This window comes from Lutra lutra, chromosome 12 (assembly GCF_902655055.1).
Source record: "Lutra lutra chromosome 12, mLutLut1.2, whole genome shotgun sequence".
NCBI lineage: Eukaryota > Metazoa > Chordata > Mammalia > Carnivora > Mustelidae > Lutra > Lutra lutra.
This window is the reverse complement of record NC_062289.1, coordinates 95,356,129-95,374,858: the sequence shown is the minus strand read 5'-3', so window position 1 is coordinate 95,374,858 and position 18,730 is coordinate 95,356,129. Positions and strand designations below refer to the sequence as shown.

Here is an 18,730-nt window from a genome sequence, read left to right as displayed (position 1 = left end):
CCCAACTCAGGGCTCCATCCCAGGACCTTTGGGATCATGACCTGAGCTGAAGGCAGATGCTTAACTCACTGAGCCACCCAGGCGTCCCTGCCCCTATGGTTTGAAATGCAGAGACACACACAGAATATTAATTGCCTATCTGTCTGTTCCCGCATGGTACTCATACTGTTTGAACTTTTCAGTGTTTTGATGTGCAGCAGGGCGCTCAGCAGCCAGTAGAAGAGGAGGGTTCTGTTTGCCCTCTCAGGGGTTATGGACTTGGTTGCAGCCTGCCCCAGCCCTGGGCAGATACTGGCCTCACGATGTTTGCTTCCTCCCTGCAGATGGCCGACGCCATGGAAATGATGATCCTCAGCATCCTTGCCCCGCAGCTGCACTGCGAGTGGAGACTCCCCAGTTGGCAGGTGGCGTTGCTGACCTCGGTAGGCAGCCCTGCAGCTCTCTCCTGGCGTGCGCGCACACAGTCAGGCCCTCCCCCGGGGCGTTCTGTGGGGGTATCTCCCTCTCTTTCTGCTGCCAAGGGCTCAGCAGGAAAGAATGAAGCCCTGGTTGGAAATCATGCACCCCCCACCCCGTGGGGCCCCACAACCTGGGGTCCAGACCTTCTGTGCAGTTGCTGGGAAGTTGGAATCCACCTGCTCATAAATCTCATAACCTCACTTGACAGCAAAATGGAGACGCCAGCACCAGCGTGATCTGAGGATTGAAACCACTCCATTCCTGACCCATAGTAGATGTTTAATAAATGGTGGGGAGCGCTTCTCCCTGAATGAAGACTCGATGGAGAGTGACGAAGAACCCTCAATATTTGTTAGGGAAGTCCAGCGGCAACCCTCTAAAAGGGAGAGGAATGGCCAGGCTGGAGAAGAGGGTAATAATAATGGTACAAAAGCTAATATTTCTTGAGCTCTTTCTGTGCAAAGGGCTTTACATATATTGCATGCAATCTATGTATAATATATCTTGTGCTCTTTAATCCTTACAACCCTAGGAGGTAGGTACTATTATTAAATGAGGAAAATGAGGCACAGAGAGGTTAAGTCACTCACGAAGGTCACACAGCCTAGCTACTGGCACAGTACAGTAATTGCTAGCCAGGAGCTCCTCCCAGAATGCTGTAACTGTTCTGGAATGGCCTTCAGCAACCAGGCCTGGTATTAGCAGTAAAGCTGTGCAGCCCCATGGGAGGAGTTTTACAAACATATAGTCCTGCCTTTTGTGGTTTAGTCACCTGGATGTGTGTGTGACCTTGAGCAAGGTGATTTACGTCTCTATTTCATCTCCTGCAAAATGGGTGTGATGACACCTGTTTCTCTGCAAATGAGCTATGAAAATATACAGTGCCTAGCATGTGGTAGGGTTGTGTGCTTGATACTTCTCTCTGTGTTCCTGATTCTCACTGATACCCCCGAAGTATACCCACAGGGCTATGTTTTTGCAATGTGGAACCTTTCTTGGCTCTGACAACCATTTTGTTTGTAACAAACAAACCATTTACTGAGCACTTACTATGTTCCAGACTCTGTGCTAAGGGTTTGGCATACATATCTTTTTAGCCTTCTCAACCCTGTGAAGGAGGTGCTCTTATCACTCCCATTTTCAGAGAGGTGTGATGACTTGCCCAAGCTCACACAGCCCATAAGAGGCAGAGGCAGAATTGAAATCCAAGTCTGTAAGACTCAGAGTCCCCATTCCAAGCCACTGCCCTGGACTACTTCTTTATGGCATAAAATTTGGACTCATGGGCTGGGTAAAGTTATGAAGTTTCATGGCCAAGCTTCTATGGAAAAGTTAGAGCACGGCAGGAGTTGCTTTACCTGTATAAGGTACATAAAGAGGATAAGAGAGACCAACACTATTGTCATAGGAAATACGGTGCACGATTACCGTAATGACTGTGGTATAAACTAGTGTTCTGCTGTGCCTAAATCTCTCCCTCCAGGGAGGGAAAATGGGACTGCGTGCTTACAGGGAATGCTTAATTCTTCCAGGGTACAGGGATATCCCTTAGTACATGATTAAGTCAAAACTGCACCCAAAGACACCAGCCTTCAAACATTTTTGTTCTAAGTTATCTAGAAAAGAATTTTATGAAAACTATGCAGGTGCCAGGACTCTCATAGAATTCAAAATTGACATTAAATGTCTTTATTTTATTTTTATAACTTTTTTGACATTAATTTTTCTTATTATTTTATTTTTTTAAAGTTTTATTTATTTAAGTCATCTCAACACCCAAAGTGGGACTCAAACTCACAATCCCGAGATCAAGAGTCACACACTCCTCTGACTGAGCCAGCTGGGTGCCCTAATGTTAAATGTTTTTAAATTGTATGTTGCAGATTCAAAGATTTCTGGCATATTGACATATTTTAAAAATTGAGTAAAATTTCATGTCACTTTTTAAAATGTACCAAATGGAATTGAAATATTTATCTGATACCCACTGTCTCATTTTAAAATAACATGAATAAGGTCTTCAGAAGTATTTGGAAGTTTTGCCTTGTCTTGTTTTCTTCTTGGACTGGCATTTCCATTCCACATCTCTACGTTTCATCATAGCAATGTTTTACTCTACTCGAAAGCACGCCAATTTATCACCTGTCAGAATTTTCCGGGACAGAATACATAAATTTTAAATTATTGCTTTTAATTTTCTGAGCTCATAAGGCTCAGAAATGTTGACATTTTTCTCTTGCACTGAGTTATCATGATAGTTTTTAGTAATATGCAATAGATCAAAATGAGAAAGAAGTACTTTTGATAGATAATGGTTAAACACAAGTGAATTTTTATCAGGAACCTACCTTGTAATGAGTGGCGTGCAGCATCTCCCAATTACATCCCATATTCTTGGATGAGGACTTTCTATTAAAGTGAGATAGAGCTTAGCAGCAATTCCTTCCTATTTCTCATTTTTACTTCGTTTCATGTAAAAAATGAGGGGGAACTGAAGGAGTTTTGTAATAACTCAAAAAACTAGTGCCACTTATAATTTTTTTTTCACCAACTTCCAAGTTATATGCTGAAGAGCACACAGCAACTGCTTATGAAAGATTATTTTTAGGGATCTAATTTGCTGACAGCTTGATTAGGCTCTCTTTCAATTCAGTTAAAAATACTAAAAAGGAATTGGAAGCATGATGACTCGCACAATGATTTGTAACTTGTCATTGGTGTCCCTTTGGAGGTGTCCTAGAAGGTTTAACCTCGAAGCATTGCCCTGGGAGGTGGAGGCACTGAGAAGCAGGAGGGGATGATTGAGAAAGGAAGAGGGCAGGAAATAGGCAAGACCTCTAGCTTGTCCTCAGGAAAGAGTTTATATGGAAGTTGAGGACTTGGAAATTAATTCCTTTAAAATTAGCCATGTCTGGTTGGAGCACCTGCCTCTGTGTCACCCCCATTTGCAGCCAGCTGCCCCACGACGTGCCTGTGATTTGGGGGGTCAGACAGCACCAGGCAGTGCCTTCACCTCTTTGGGCCTCAGTTGCCTTATCTGCAAAATGGGGATGATAATGGCACTTACCTCATAGGGCCACCGTGAACATTAGGTAAGATATGATTACAAATCATTTAGCGCACTGTCCTGCACTTGGAGAGGACAAGAAGAGGACACAGGGATGAAAGCTCCATTCAGCCTTCCTGGGATTTAGACCTGGCTCTTCCCTCACCCCCCTGGGGTACTGAGCAGATTTCTTAATCTTCTGAGCCTCAGGCTCCCCATCTATAAAATGGGTATGATAATTCAAACCTCATCGACTCTGTTTAATAATTAAGAAGGTGACAGTGAATTGCGGGGCATACCATGAGTATTTCCTCTTAGAAATAACTTACGGTTCTCATCCCAACCTTTCTGTCTTCTGTTTCTCGCACCCTCCAAACTCTACCTTTGATCTTGTCTTAGCAACAGGGCAAGACCTTTCTTTGGTATGACGAGAAATTGGTAAGAGTCTAGTTCTATGGTTATCCTGCCCGATCCCAGCCCAGGTTGTACCGTTTACACCTGCGTGACCCTGGCCAAGGGACGTCCCCTCTGTGAGTCTCCATTTCCTTGTCTGTCCCCTGGGCATAATGATATCACCCACCCCTACAGGATCATCGTGAGGCTTACCCAATAGCATGAAGCACACAGAACAGCATTTGCGCCTTCACGGGATCCCAGCCAGTGTCAGCTCTGAGGTGTTCCTGGGCTGTGATAGCACAGTTTCACGTCATTGTTCCTTTTTTCTGCGATGCTCCGTGTCACTGTCTAACACACCCTGTCTTTCCATCCACAGGTAGTCTTTGTCGGCATGATGTCCAGCTCCACGCTCTGGGGAAACATCTCAGACCAGTATGGCAGGAAAACGGTAAGGCGATCTCACCTAAGTGCATGTCCTCTGGGTTCTCTTCATGCAGCAAAATGGTGCTGCTTAGCATTTGGGAGCCCCGATTAGCTCTGTCGAAATGCAATGAGAAGACATTGCTCTGAGGCTGTGGACTCTTGAAATCACACGTGCCTAGTGGGGCCCAAGCATGTATGTTTCAGAATGCAGAAGATTCTATCGGCCCTTCCTAGTCCCCTTGGCACTCAACATTCCCTTACAGGAGACTGGGGGCAGTCAGGAGCTGGTAGGTAAAGATGTCAACTTTCTTGCCCTAAATGAATCATTTCTCAATCCCAGCAGCATTGAGCTTCAGGGCCCACTGTGGGAACCTGTCTGCCTTCCCCACCCCTCCTGGGATCACCACCTAAATAAACTGTTTGTACTAGAGTTCCTGTGTCAGGGTCTGCTTTGTGGGAAGCCCAGCCTCAGAGACAACACGAAATGGATTCATAAAGCAGGAAGAAGGAGGGAAACTTTCAGGTCTGGCATCGCATTGAGCTCTTACTGTTTTCTTTGCAACTTTGTGGTCCCCTTTGTATTTTACGCTGCTCTTGCTTTGCTAGGCTGCCCCTGGGTTCTTTGAATGCTTCAGCTGGTGAAGCTACACTCCTCCAAACTATAAACTTGGACCTTATGGGAAAAAGATCTCTGGAGATCTAGGCAAGGTCTACTTGGTTAAGTACCCTGCTCAGGACTAATTGTGCAATTCTGAGTGATCACATGCCCTGACCGCTTTATTATTCTCTTTTCTGGACTCCCCTCCTCTGTCTGTAGTTTCTCTGAGGCAGGATGGTGTAGCTGTTTACATGCTGGGGCTCTGGAATCAGGTGGGTCTGGGTACAGTTGCGACCCTGCCACCTCTGGCTGTGTGACCTCGGGCAAGTGAATTGACCTCTCTGAGCATCAGTTTCCTCTTCTGTATAAAGAAAAAAATAAGAGAGTCTACAGTGGAGGGTTCATTGAGAGCCTAGGTGTGAACGGCTTTGCACAATGCCAGGCACAGTGTAGACACAGGACACATGTGAGCTGGCATTGCAATGATAGCATTTCTGACAAGTTCCCAGGGAATGCTGATGCTGTTGGTCTGGGGCCATACTTTGAGAACTGACTTAGTCTAGTGTAGAGATCTAAAGAAACTTAGAATTTTGTTAGGAAGGAAGAAAGAAGGTATGGATGCTGAGGCGGTAACAGGTACAGGTGGGGCCCACTGTAACCAGCATGCCATGGACTGATAATAACACAGTGACTTGTATGGCAGGCCCTGTACCAAGTGTGATACATGCATTAGCTCACCCAAACCCTGGTACTGTTGTCAATTTGGTTCTACAGAAGGGGAAACTGAGGCACAGGGTGTGGGCACCTTGCCCAAGCCACACGTTTTTATGTCACAGAGCCAGGTCTCACTCCTTCTAAGTCTAAACTCTTGCCTTAACCATGATGCTAATGGCTTGAATCCATAGATGCTCAACCAATGTATGTTGGTTCAATGGATGGATGGATGGATGGATGGTTGAACAGTGCAGTCCTGCTGCAGCCCCTCCCACTGTGGCTGGACAGGAAACACATGGGCCAGCAGGCACCTGGGAGACATTGTCTTACAAAACCACCCAGAAGTGGCTGGGGCAAGGATCAGAGGTGACCAGGCTGGAAAACCAGCTACAACCATTGTAGCACAGGGGCTCTCGGTTGGTTTTAGAGGCTGGGGAGGTCAGTTGGGAAGACCTCTCCAGGCCTCCCAAGGAGACTAGAACCTGGATGACTCTGGTTTTCAGGCCGTAGCTCTCTAAACTCTGCCCATACACCTCCTCCCACCCACTTCCTTTTTCTGGAGGGTGTAAGTCATTGCTTCAGCCATTTTCTGGCTGGAAGATAGAGCAGAGCCAAGGCTGGAGGGAGGGAGGAAGGGAGGGAAGGATATAGGGAGGGAGGATAGAAGGAAAGGAAGAAGACAGAAAGGAAGGAAAGAAGGAAAGATGGGAGGGAGGAAGGAAGGGAGGGAGGGATAGAAGAAAGGATGGATAGAAGGGAGGGAGGGAGGAAGGAAGGGAGGGAGGGAGAGAGGGGAAACCCCTCTTAAAATGAAGCAGAGCGATTCTTGGGTGACTTGAGCATTGAAAACTGTAAATATGTGGCTGAGGCTGGAACTAACATTAGCCTTCGCAGTTTTAAAATAATCGAAAGAGAAAACTCTTCTGAAGTCTTCACGTGGTCTCTTCCTGTTCAGACTGGGCACGGGGTGGACGACTTGTCCCTCCGTCTCTGGCTAAAAACAATTTTTATTTACTTGTTCTTGAGGCAAACATCCATCTGCACACACAAAATATGCAGGAGCCCGTAACAAGGAACTTTACTGTGCCCCAAATCCTCTTACCCCATTGCCGAATCACGAAGCCGTGAGGAATACAGGGGGGATTCAGTGAAAACACCTGCATTTGGAGCCTGGGTCTGCCACTGGGTGAGTAAAGCAAGTTACTCTCCCCTCTTGGGGCCTCAGTTATGTCGGGGGAGATTGGATTAGTAATAGCTGATAGTAACAGCTACCATTTATGGAGTTCCTGAAACTAAAGGGCAAATGGGTTTGTCGTCCGTTGTGTCGTTCTAATCATTCCATAGGGGATGCCAGACACATGGATTGGAGGAGTGGGAAGGCTCAGTGGGATGGTGCCAGGGGCAGGAGGGCGGCCAGGTGAGTGCCGTAAACCCCATAGGGAAGGTGGCTGTGCCTGTTTTGCTCCCTGAGATGACCCTGGACTCCTGGCAGAGGACCTACCTTATAGCAGACACTCTAAAAATACCTCTCGAGTGGCTGAGCTCAATAGATGAAAATCAGACCTCCTTGTTGCCACTTTCTGCTACTCTCTCATCCTCTCCAGACCAGCAAGGGACTTTACTGCTGAGTGTTTTCTGTTTGCCGAGAAGCCCCCAAAGGTAGCTAGCTTATGATTCTGACATCCCTCAGAATAGTGTGCTCATTCTGTCACTAAGGTCAGTCATGCCTACCCTGTTCTCAGGGAGCCCTATAGAATGTAGATGTCTTCATTTTATGATGAGGAGGAGAAAACTATAGCTCAGATTTCTAAAAAGATTCCTAGACGGGTTTTCAGTAATGCCATTTACTGAGTCTTGTGAGTTCTGAACACATTTTGGCAACTTCTAGAACAGTAATTCTCACCGGAGGAGGGAGTGGGCAGATTTTTGTCTCCCCATTCCTCCAAGGGGACACTCAGCAATGTCTGGAGATGTTTTTTTTGGTTGTCACAATGGAGGGGAGGTGTGCTCCTGGCATCTAGTGAGTCAGCTTCTGCTCAACTTCCAAAAAGTCCACAGGACTGTCCAAACTGTGAAGGGCACCAGGGTTGAGAAACCAGGCTGCAGAGTGAAGGCACAGGTGATGCCAATTTGCACTATTTGGAGAGTGCATTCTGTAGCATCTGATTGTGTCACCTGGGACCACTCCACCCTGATTCCCTATTTACGTCCGGTGCTCATCTGGACAAATACTAACATGCCATCCCTGTGAAAGCATGAGCTCTGGGGTCAGACTGCTGAGGTTCCTCCGCAGACAGGCTGCATGACCCTGAACAAGTTACTCGACCTCCCTGTCCCTCAGTTCCCTCATCTGTCAGTAGGATAATAATATTCTCCCTTCCACAGGGGTGTTCTGGAGTCAATGGGCCTTTGCACAGAAAGCTCTTGGCCCAGAGGAAGCGATTCATAAATGCTCATTGTTTCTATCATTTGCCAAGCTCATGACAATAATTGGAAATGCCAGTGTTGAAATGCAGGTGTGTCTGACTACCGCGTCTGCTCCCGTGGCTGTTGAGAGATGTAACTGAATTGTCCCCCAGAACTCAGCTGAGCAGTTCGACATTCATCCATTCCCAACAGAGGAAGCCTGAGAGGATGCCTCTAGAGTGATCCTCTAGCTCTCCCGACGGGAGAGAGGAGAAAGCGCCCCCAGACTGCAGGGCCCCCTCCTCCCAGCACGGAATTCTGGCCCAACCGCAGGGAGGATGGATCCGGTTCTAATTATATGGCTTCTGTAGAACTCCTCCAGAAACAGAGGGTGAGCCGGGCAGCTGGCGAGCTTTAGCAAGTGCCAAGAATCTCCTCCTAGCTCCTTGATCTGCCTCCACCCAGCTGGGAGGCTTCTGGGAGGGCGTCCGCTGCATGACTTTGCAAGGGACTCACCTAAGAGGTTAGAACGCTGTGGGTCACTTTGATTCCTACAGAAGTTCCTGCACCCTGAAGGCTATGGCAGCCTCACAAAGGAAGGGCAACTGTGGGTGTGTGGCCTTGCTGGGATGAAAATTCTCCATCCCCTATGTTGAGCGAGGGAAACTTAAGCAAGTTGTTTCACTGCTCTGAGCCTCAGTTTCTCCATCTGTAAAATTGGGTTGACAAGAGCAATAATAGTTCAGAGGGTTGCAGGGAGGGTTATATGAGAAATGGAGGTAATGTGCTTAGAGCAGTATTTACTGATGCGTGGTTAGCCCGTGATCAATGGTAACTATTATTGGCTGCGACTCAAAGAAGAAACATTTCAGAATATGATCAAGTCACTAGCTAGTCCAAAGGCTATAGGTCCCTGTTATCTTTTGCCAGGGAAAAGGGGGTGGCTGGCAGTCAACAGGCCTTTCCTCTCAATATTTTGAAGATCCCCAGACCTCCTTGTCCCATGACTGTTTTCCTTTTCCTGGGCATGCCTGGAGGACACCAGGCATGAGTCTTCAGCCTTCCAGAACTGAGCGATGCTTATGATGATGACATCATCAGCTCCTTTCGGAGGCTGCAGACCTGGTACCCAAGTGGTGGCAAGACCCTCAGCTTCTTGGAGCAGAAGCTTGAAGGCTTTCCAGCCTACAGGTTGTGAACCAGTGAGCCATGAACTGAACATGGTCTACAGATGTGTTTTATTTAACCCATGCTATGTTGTACAGGATTTTGAATCAGTTGCCTCTGCTTCAGAAATGCATTTTGCATAAAAATAAACATTTGTGGCTTTTTTTTTTTTTTAATTCGGCTACCTGGCAACCTGTGGTCCACATTCTGTGATGGCAACTTTTGGCTAGAGCTGAGTAGAGACTGACAAGACAGGCCGAGTTCTCTTGCAGTCACCTGTGCCCACCTGTCCTTGCTGCACGACACTGTCATGTATGTTCTCTGTCAGAGGCAACTGGAGCCATCAAAGCCCTAGGAGGAGGGGAGTGCCTCATTCAGAGTACGGCATTCAGGGTTGGAAGTTCTGACTCCTGGTTTGACTCTGCTGATCCTAAACAAATCACTCAACTCTTTTGACCTTCACTGTGCTGATTTGTGAAGTAGGAATGGAAATAGAAGCTTCTTTCCACAGGAGGCTGTGACAACCCAGTATAATGATGGGGCAGTGATTTATAAAACAGGAATGAAAGGTTCCTGAAGTCAGAGACTATGACTGTCATCTTCCCTACTATAGCCCAAGACAAAGTGCAGTGTTTAGCAAACAGCAGGCACTCAATGTATGCATGTCCAAGGGATGAATGAATGAATAATAGCATCTTGACTGCCAGGCATGTGACAGGTGCTCAATACATGCATATTGAACAAATGATTGAATGAGTGATGCCTATCATTTGTTTAAGCAGGTGTCTGATACATGCATATTGAATGAATGAATAATACATAATATTATTTCCAGTGTCTGACATACAGCAGGGACTTGATATATGTTTACTATTAAATGAATAATTGAGTGAGCAATTTTTAATGAGTGCATAATGTCTAGAGCCTGGCATACAGGGAATGCTCAGTAAATGAATACGGAAGGAAGAAAAGGAGAAAGGAAGAAAAGGTAGGAGGGAGAAGGGACCAACAGTCTGAAAGGCAGGACTGATGTTAGGCAGAATGACAAGGGTGGTTAATGAAAAGCTCAAAAACCCAGGAGACATTTCTGCAGAGTCCCCAGCAGTGCTTGGATGGGGCTTGCTGTAGTACCCATGCCTTTGCAGTAGCCATGATGATACTCACCAGTGGTTGCTGAGTCCACATTTCCTGGCCAACGGGAAAGCCCCAGCATCAGCAGACAAATGGAGAGCCAGCTGCAGCCTGCAGTGACCCTACAGAACAGGTGACAAGCAGGTCTTTGCTGCCTGGCATAGGGTCATGTGAGAACCCCAATGGGATACCGCAGCTCCCAGGCAGTCCCTGGAGGGAGGCTTAGCTCTCAGGCACTGGTCTGGGGGCCGTCTTCTCTAGCCTCTCCTCTCCTGCTCTGTTTTCCCTCTCTTCATTTTCTCTACTGCTAATGATGTCTTTTTTTTTTTTAAGATTGTGTTTATTTCTTTGAGAGAGAGAGTGATCAAGAGAGAGAAGGAGCAGTGGGAGGGCCAGAGGGAAAAGCAGACTCCCCACTGAGCAGAGAGCCTGACCTGGGGCTCCATACTGGGACGCCAGGATCATGACGGGAGCCAAAGGCAGATACTTAACTGACTGAGCCCCCCAGGTGCCACCCCAATGATATCCTATTTCTGATTCAAGGCTCCTTCCAAGGAAGCAAACTCCTCTAAGTTAGCTTAAGCCAAAAGAAGAGAAGTAAGTATATGTGTGGCAAGTTACTAATTTCATAGTTGTGTGTTTTAGGGTTGCAGAAATGTTGCTTTATTATTGTTGCAATAGATCCAGAGCTACCTAGCCTTTAATAATTCCTATCCTACCTGTTTTGTTATGTACTTAATATCTATCTTTATACCCATTTCATTAAAAAAAAAAAAAAACAAACACAGAGAACCTGGGGGGCTCAGTTGGTTGAGTAGCCAAATCTTGATTTCAGCTCAGGTCATGATCTCAGAGTCCTGAGATCAAGCCCCACGACTGACAAGTGGAGTGTGCTTGAGATCCTCTCTCTTCCTCTCCCTCTGCCCCTTCCCCCACTCCCCCAAGCCCTCTCTCTGAAATAAATAAATAGAATCTTTAAAAAAGAAAAAGAGATGGGGCGCCTGGGTGGCTCAGTGGGTTAAGCCGCTGCCTTCGGCTCGGGTCATGATCTCAGGGTCCTGGGATCGAGTCCCGCATCGGGCTCTCTGCTCAGCGGGAAGCCTGCTTCCCTCTCTCTCTCTGCCTGCCTCTCTGTCTACTTGTGATCTCTCTCTGTCAAATAAATAAATAAAATCTTAAAAAAAAAAAAGAAAAAGAGAGAGAGACCTCAAATGCTTGTTTTTGAAAAAGGAAACTTTATAGAGCTTTAAACAGGAAATCAGTAGCAATTGCCCTAATTAGAAAATATCTGCAAAAATAAACACAATGAAAATAAGACAATGTTACTAATTCTAGTAGGTCACGGTTGCTCCCCTGCCCTGTTTGTTAAAAAGAAAGATCAGTGGGTGTTTAAAAAGGTGTTAAAGACAGACTAGCTCCTCATGGATACTTTCTTGGAGATAATTAGAATAATGATTGAAATAAAAAAGAAATCACTTTCTTGCAAGCTAATGCAAGTTATTTAAAATATTCCCTCTCCCACTTAAAAAACATTTTCCAGAAGACTGGGGACCTCCACATTTCCTCTCTAGTCCCTTTTAATTCATTTTAAATTTTTTTAAAAGCTTTCTTAAGTAATCTCTACACCCAGCATGGGGCTTGAACTCATAACCCTGAGATGAAGAGTTGCATGCTCTTCCAACTGAGCCAGCCAGGTGCCCCAGTTCATTTTAATTTTAAAGCTAAAATCAGGGTGCTTCACACTTTCCTTCTGAATTGTCCCCAGGGGGACAGGAGAGTGAACTCAAGGTTGGATCTGGGAAAATTACTGCAGAAAGAGATCTGCCCAGACACCATGTTGCTGGTCTAAAATCCATGAATGTTTGTGTTCTACTCCATAATATGTTTGGTGTTGGTTTTGATACAAAAATTACATTTTTTTAAAGATTTTATTTATTTATTTGACAGAGAGAGATCACAAGTAGACGGAGAGGAAGGCAGAGAGAGAGAGAGAGGGAAGCAGGCTTCTTGCTGAGCAGAGAGCCCGATGTGGGACTCGATCCCAGGACCCTGAGATCATGACCTGAACCGAAGGCAGCGGCTTAACCCACTGAGCCACCCAGGCACCCCCCAAAATTACATTTTAAATTGCATTCACCCTTAATTTTTTCTCAGTCTCTAATGAACACTGCAGGAATATGCGTGTTTTGTCTTACAGCATTATGTCCCTGGTGGTTCTCAACCCATCAAATGCAATGTTCCTTTTACTTAGAAATTGTAATGAAAACTCTTAATAATGCCCCTTAATTATCCAGGAGTAATTTCAAAACTAAACTGAAGTAGCCACTCACATAATCTCCAAAGGAATCCAGGTATTAAAAAAATTATAAAATAAATCAGGTAGAATGCCCCAAGTATGATATGATGAAAGATTTTTTTTAAAGGAGGCAATTAATTAAATAAGGGTTATTTTCAATATGCAAATGTGCATGCACAATTGCCTAGATAATCAAAGGAAGTGGTTAATGTTTGTCCCTGATTATAAATAAGCTTGTATTTAACTGAATTTTATTGATTTTTTTCTTTATATTTGACATTTTGAAATAGGATTAGTTCAGTCAGTTCATAGATAACACATGGAAACCCAGTGACTGTATACAGATACTCTGTGACTCAAATACCACATGTAGTGTTGAATTTCATAGTATGGATTTCTGGAATAATGAACAATTTTGTGAAGTTCCAGGTAAAACCACAACGGACTTCCTTTGATTTACCTACAAGTTGCACCCCTGCAAAATTAAGTGCATATTCAAACTATGTCCCTCCTCCAAATCTTATTTCTGTATAAAACAGAGTGAAGGTCAAGGTGCAGATAATCCTGGTTTTCACCTGCATGACAGTCAAGTAGAATGTTCCATTTGAGATGGTACAGGATGCAAGACAAGTCTTTGTTGAGTCTCGTGCCCTGTTGGGCAACTAACATCTCAGGGCCCTAGGTACTAAATGCTGGTCATTGGGGACAACCAAGAATGTCCCATAATTCTCCCACACCACCAGCCCCAGGGGTTGGTACCATCACATAGAGAATCCCTGGTATTCCCTTGGCTGTGTAGACTGCTATTGAGCATGACCCCATTGATAGGTTTTCAACAGGTTCAGAGCCATGTGGTCTGGAGGTGCTGAGAAGCCCTGTGACTCGGTGTCTTCCTCCTCTGCAGGGGCTGAAGATCAGCGTGCTCTGGACTCTGTACTATGGCATCCTCAGTGCTTTTGCGCCTGTGTACAGCTGGATCCTGGTGCTCCGAGGCTTGGTGGGCTTCGGGATCGGCGGGGTTCCCCAGTCGTAAGTAAATGCCCAGCTCTGGCCATCCAGCAAGACAGCCAGTCAGCTATGTTCATGACCTTGGACCAGATGCAGAGATGGTGCACTAGGGCTTCTGGGGTCAAGGAGGTAGCCAGAGAGGAGTACCATTATCAGTATTGTAATGATTGTTGATGCAAAAGCCACACAGTAGGGACATGTGGCTGGCTCAGTCAGTGGAGCGTGGGACTCTCCATCTCGGGGTTGTAAGTTTGAGCCCATGTTGGGTGTAGAGATTACTTAAACATAAAATCCTAAGAGGGACCTGGGTGGCTCAGTCTGTTAGGCATCTGACTCTTGGTTTTGGCTAGGGTTGTGATCTCAGGGGCCTGGAATCGAGCCCCGTATTGGGCTCCACGTTCGGTATAGATTCTGTTGGGATTCTTTCTCATTCTGTTCCTCCTGCTCATGCTCTCTCTCTCCATCCCCCCTCAAATATATACATAAATCTTTAAAAAAAATCTTAAAAAATGCAGAGTAATAGCTGGAAGGCCATAAATGTAAAAATGATAGATTTAGCATTGACTAGGCATTTCTCTGGGACACATCGCAGCAGCTCTGGGAGGTACATGTTTATCAAGTGATCGCAATCTCCATTTTATAGTTGAAATCAAAACGCAGTGGGGTGCGTAATGGAACTAAGAACCCGAGTCTGTCTGCCTACAGCATCCACGCTCTTAACCATCATGAGGGGCACAAGGCACCTTCCCCCCGCCCTTTAACCCAAGCTCAAGGTGGGGTGGGCCTAACCATATGCAAACTGAGTGTTAGTTTGTTGGTGCTGTTCTTAAGGTACTGAGAGAAGTCACTGTTGCAGGAAGAAGTTACCCTGTCCTGGGAGATTGGCAGACAATGTCATGTGGGCTGTATCCAACCTGCTGAGTCATTTTACAAAGTTTTATTGGTACATAGCCATATCCTTCATTATCATGTGAACTATGCTCATTATCATGTACAGCAACAGAGTTGAATAGTCTCAACAGAGACAATATTTACTATCCAGCCCCTTGTAGAAAGGGTGCATTGACCCCAACCTAGAGGATGATGATGGCCAATATTTAGTGTTTACTAAGAAGCAGGTACTTTTCTAAACAGTTTACCAGACTCTTTCCTTTAATCCCCCCAAAATTTCCCAGGTAAATTCCATTGTTCATCCCATTTCACAGATACAGAAACTGAAGCACAGAAAGGTAAAGTGACTTGGCCCAGGTGACACTGCCAGGAAGAGGCAGAGTCAGAATCTGAATTCAGACCTTCTAACTCCAGAGCCTAGGCTCTAACCATTGCAATGTACTGCCTTTCTATTAAGGATTGGGAAAGAGTCAAAGGCAGATTGGGAATGATGTAGGATATTTCATAGGAAGTGATCTGAATGAAAAGAGGGATCTATAGCTGAGTCCAAGGAAGGCTAAGGGTCCATTCTGGTTAGTTTGTTGGGGTGAGATATGTGAGAACTGAAAGCTGAGGTTGGACAGGTAGACCAGGGCAAGCTTCCTAGAAGTCTTGAATGCCAGGCCAAAGGGATTGTCCACAGGCACTGGGGAGCCACTGAGAGTTCTTGAGCAAGGGAAGTACTTTAGAAGTAGTCATCCGGCAATGGTGGGTAGGATGGGTTGAAGATAAGGAATAATAATTCCTCTTGCAATAATTTAGGGAAATTTCCCATAAGGACTAGTTTATTCATTTATTCAGCCAATATTTCTTGAGTGCCTACTATGGCACTGGCCTAGTACTAGATGCTGGGGATATAACAAGCAGTGAGCAAGACAGACATGGTCCCTGTTATAGATGGGGACCTCGCAAAACAGAATGTGAGTTGGAGATGAGTGTGCAAGTGGTTATTGAGATCAGCACTGGCAAGGGAGTGAGTAAAGCTGGAATGGGCAGAGGGAGGTGTTGAGCACAGCCGACTCTGTAGGAGTTCCAGAGCTAGGATGGCTTTTTAGAGTTGTTCCAAAATGAGCCATGGGGGCTGGACTTTTGTACCTTCACATCAACTCCATTAGACATGGGCTGCCCTTTAAGAGCGAGCATGACCTTGAGCAAGGCAGCTGCTTTTGGTCAAGGCCAGGAACCCAATTCTGAGTTCTTAGCAGATAACATTCCTGGTCATTCCAGAGGGACTGTGTGCTTCAGTCTTGAAGGGTGAGTCCAGGTGGTATATCAAAGGACCCTTCACAGTCTACCCTCTGCACCTCTTCATCCCCTTTCTTCATGTAATAAATCCATCCCATCTGGGAACAGTTTCTCCAGGATTCCCCTTGATCTTTTCCCTGAAAAGATTTAAAAGAGGATGGCTAGTGGAATAAACTAAAGTCCCTATTATTGCTGCTGGCCCCAGTATCTCCCACCCTTGCTACTCATTCTACGTTCCCATGACCTCTGGCCAGCACTTCTGCAATTGAGATGGTTTACCTGGTGGGATGATCCAGACCCCATGCCTGAGTCACTGTGTCCTTCCCAGGCTGTAGCTGCTGCTTGTCCATTTTAACACTAAAATTGGGCAGGGGGTTACTGAGAGATGTCCATTGCATCACCTGGGTGTCCCATTAGATACAGCAGCCCCACTGCTTCCTGATGCTCAAGGTCAACTCTTCAGACAGAATGCTGACTCTCTTTCTTGAGAGGAACCCAAAGTTACTAAGTGGGAAACTTTGCCTAAAGTCTAATGGGATTCTTTTTTTTTTTTTTTAGATTTTATTTATTTATTTGACAGACATAGATCACAAGTAGGCAGAGAGACAGGCAGAGAGAGAGGAGGAAGCAGACTCCCTGCTGAGCAGAGAGCCCGATGTGGGACTCAATCCCAGGAACCTGGGATCATGACCTGAGCCGAAGGCAGAGGCTTTAACCCACTGAGCCACCCAAGCACCCGGTCTAATGGGATTCTTGCAAGGGAAGCATCCCCTGAGGGAAGAATGCCCTCTCTGGGAACCGGGACCTCTAAGTCCACAGGTGGTAGAAGTACAAATTCCTCCTTCAACCCTTTGACTTCTGAACTATGTATTCCTTCTACATTGCGCAATATGATAGGCATTGATTTAAGGGTGTGTTATGTCCTGGAAGACAGTATCTCATCCTCACAGAGCATCATCTCCAAGCTGATGCCTCCGTACCACCTCCAAGAGTCTGTTCCATTCCCCTGTCCAGCCAGCAGCTGCAAGGTACCATAAGATATGATAGGACCAGTGGATTCCATGGTCCTATACCCACTGCTGCATCTCCTTTGTTATGTATCAGCTCCCTTGGTCCCAAGCACTGAAATGTGGGATTCTGTGTCAGTGAGTCAAACACCGAAAAGCCCTCAGATAGTGGTGCTGGATGGGGCCCCCAGGGGCAGGAAAGGCAAACCAATACCCAGGATATGTGCCAGTTCCTTCGAGATGAATCACTATTCCTTCCACAATGGAAAGATGTTCAGTATAAATGATTCGCCACCACGTGACATGGGATGGCTCCATCCTGGGGGGTCTGCGTTGGCCTCTGTCGGTGGAAGATGGGCTTTGGTGTATGAGGATCTGGCCCAATTGCCTCTCGAGGGTTAACAGTTCACTGGCTGGCTTCTTGAGCCTGTTGAGTGTCATGGGTGGGGAAGACCAGGAAAGGGCATCTAGAAGGGTAAGGCTAACACTGAAGTAATGTGACTTGGTCATGACTACCAGATTCAAATCCTGACTCTGTCACATAACAGCTGTATGCCCTTAGGGGAGTCCCTAAACCTTTCTGTGCCTCAGTTTCTTCATCTCTAAAATGGGGATAATAGCATACCTGCGTCATAGGGTCACTTAGGATATTACATGACAACACATGTGAAGTGCCCACGACACTGCCCGGCAGAGTGCTCAGGGAATGTTAGCACGTGTCGGGTCTGCCGAAGGCCGTGAAACTCAGGTGTCAGTGTGATGGATGTTGGACTCCGTGGGTAATTATGGAAAGAGTAAATGGGAACGGGAGATGTAACCACATGGAGTGAACACAGGAAGAAATCCCCAGACTCTTTCTGCCACTTAGAGGCTGGAAGGGCACTGAGTGGCTCTCAGTTCTCCCCAGTCCTTCCTCTCCTATTCATTATTGATCCCTCCAGGGCTCTGTGGAGTAGACATCTGACATACACTCCTGGACCTAGGATGGGCTTAAAAACCACTGGAGCTTGAGGCAGAAGCCATTAAGCCAAGCCCATAAATCTGGGCTGGCAGGAGCTCGGGGCCAATGGCCTCCACGTCTGGACCAACTCCAGGAATTCCTGCGGACACAGCCACTGTCCCATTCATGGGCCACTCATTGACTAGAGAACAGTTTTCCTCTAGGGGCTGGAAGGAAGGCACTCACAGAAGTACCCATTAAATTCCTTTCCCAGGGAAATGACAGCAGAACCAGCCTCCAAAGAGCTACCTGGATTTTCCTCCCACAAAAGGGAAGGGAAAGGAACTACATATCCAGAATGTCCAGCGATTCTTGTCTGAAATGGGGGGAATGAGAAGAGCTGCTTTCCATTTCTTCTTCTCCACAGTGTCTGAAAATGTCATCAAAGGTCTAAGAAATAGAATATATCTATGACAGTGCTGGGAAACAAGAAAACGGCGCCATCAGCCAACCAGAAATTTTGAGTAGCCTCTGGAAGATTGTAGGCAGATGGGATTCCAAAGGCAGAGTAACCGGAAGAGAGAACACCCACCCCCTAAACCTGCAAAAGGGAGAGATCATCGGGGAGAGAGGACAGGACACCAGGGGAATAAAATTAAGAACACAGAGCAGCTGGGAGGGTCTTTGCCCCTTACTCATCTGTCATGAGGGTCCTCAGCTTGCCTGCCTGCTCCCTACCCCCACCTCCCAAACACCATGCCTCCCCACTTAGCTGTTCCTTCACTTAACCCTAACCCGGCCCTTCTGCTTGTTTATGGAGCTATTGTCCACATGACCATTTTAAAACTCTCCAAACCTCAAGACACAGGTATTATCATCGCCATTTTACAGATAAGAAAACTGGGGGTTTTGAAGATTATGTAACATGCCCAAGTCCGCACAGCTAACAAAGGGCAGAGCTAAG

The 18,730-nt window shown here is 46.2% G+C and overlaps 1 protein-coding gene across 1 annotated transcript in view; it reads left to right on the top strand.

Moving 5' to 3' along the window:
- Positions 1–18,730, top strand: part of SVOP (SV2 related protein) — a 74,861-nt gene that overhangs the window by 27,310 nt on the left and 28,821 nt on the right. The window contains exons 4-6 of the mRNA XM_047697816.1: positions 324–422; positions 4,278–4,349; positions 13,541–13,665. Of these exons, the coding sequence (XP_047553772.1) occupies positions 324–422; positions 4,278–4,349; positions 13,541–13,665 (296 nt within the window). The remainder of the gene's footprint in view (positions 1–323; positions 423–4,277; positions 4,350–13,540; positions 13,666–18,730) is intronic.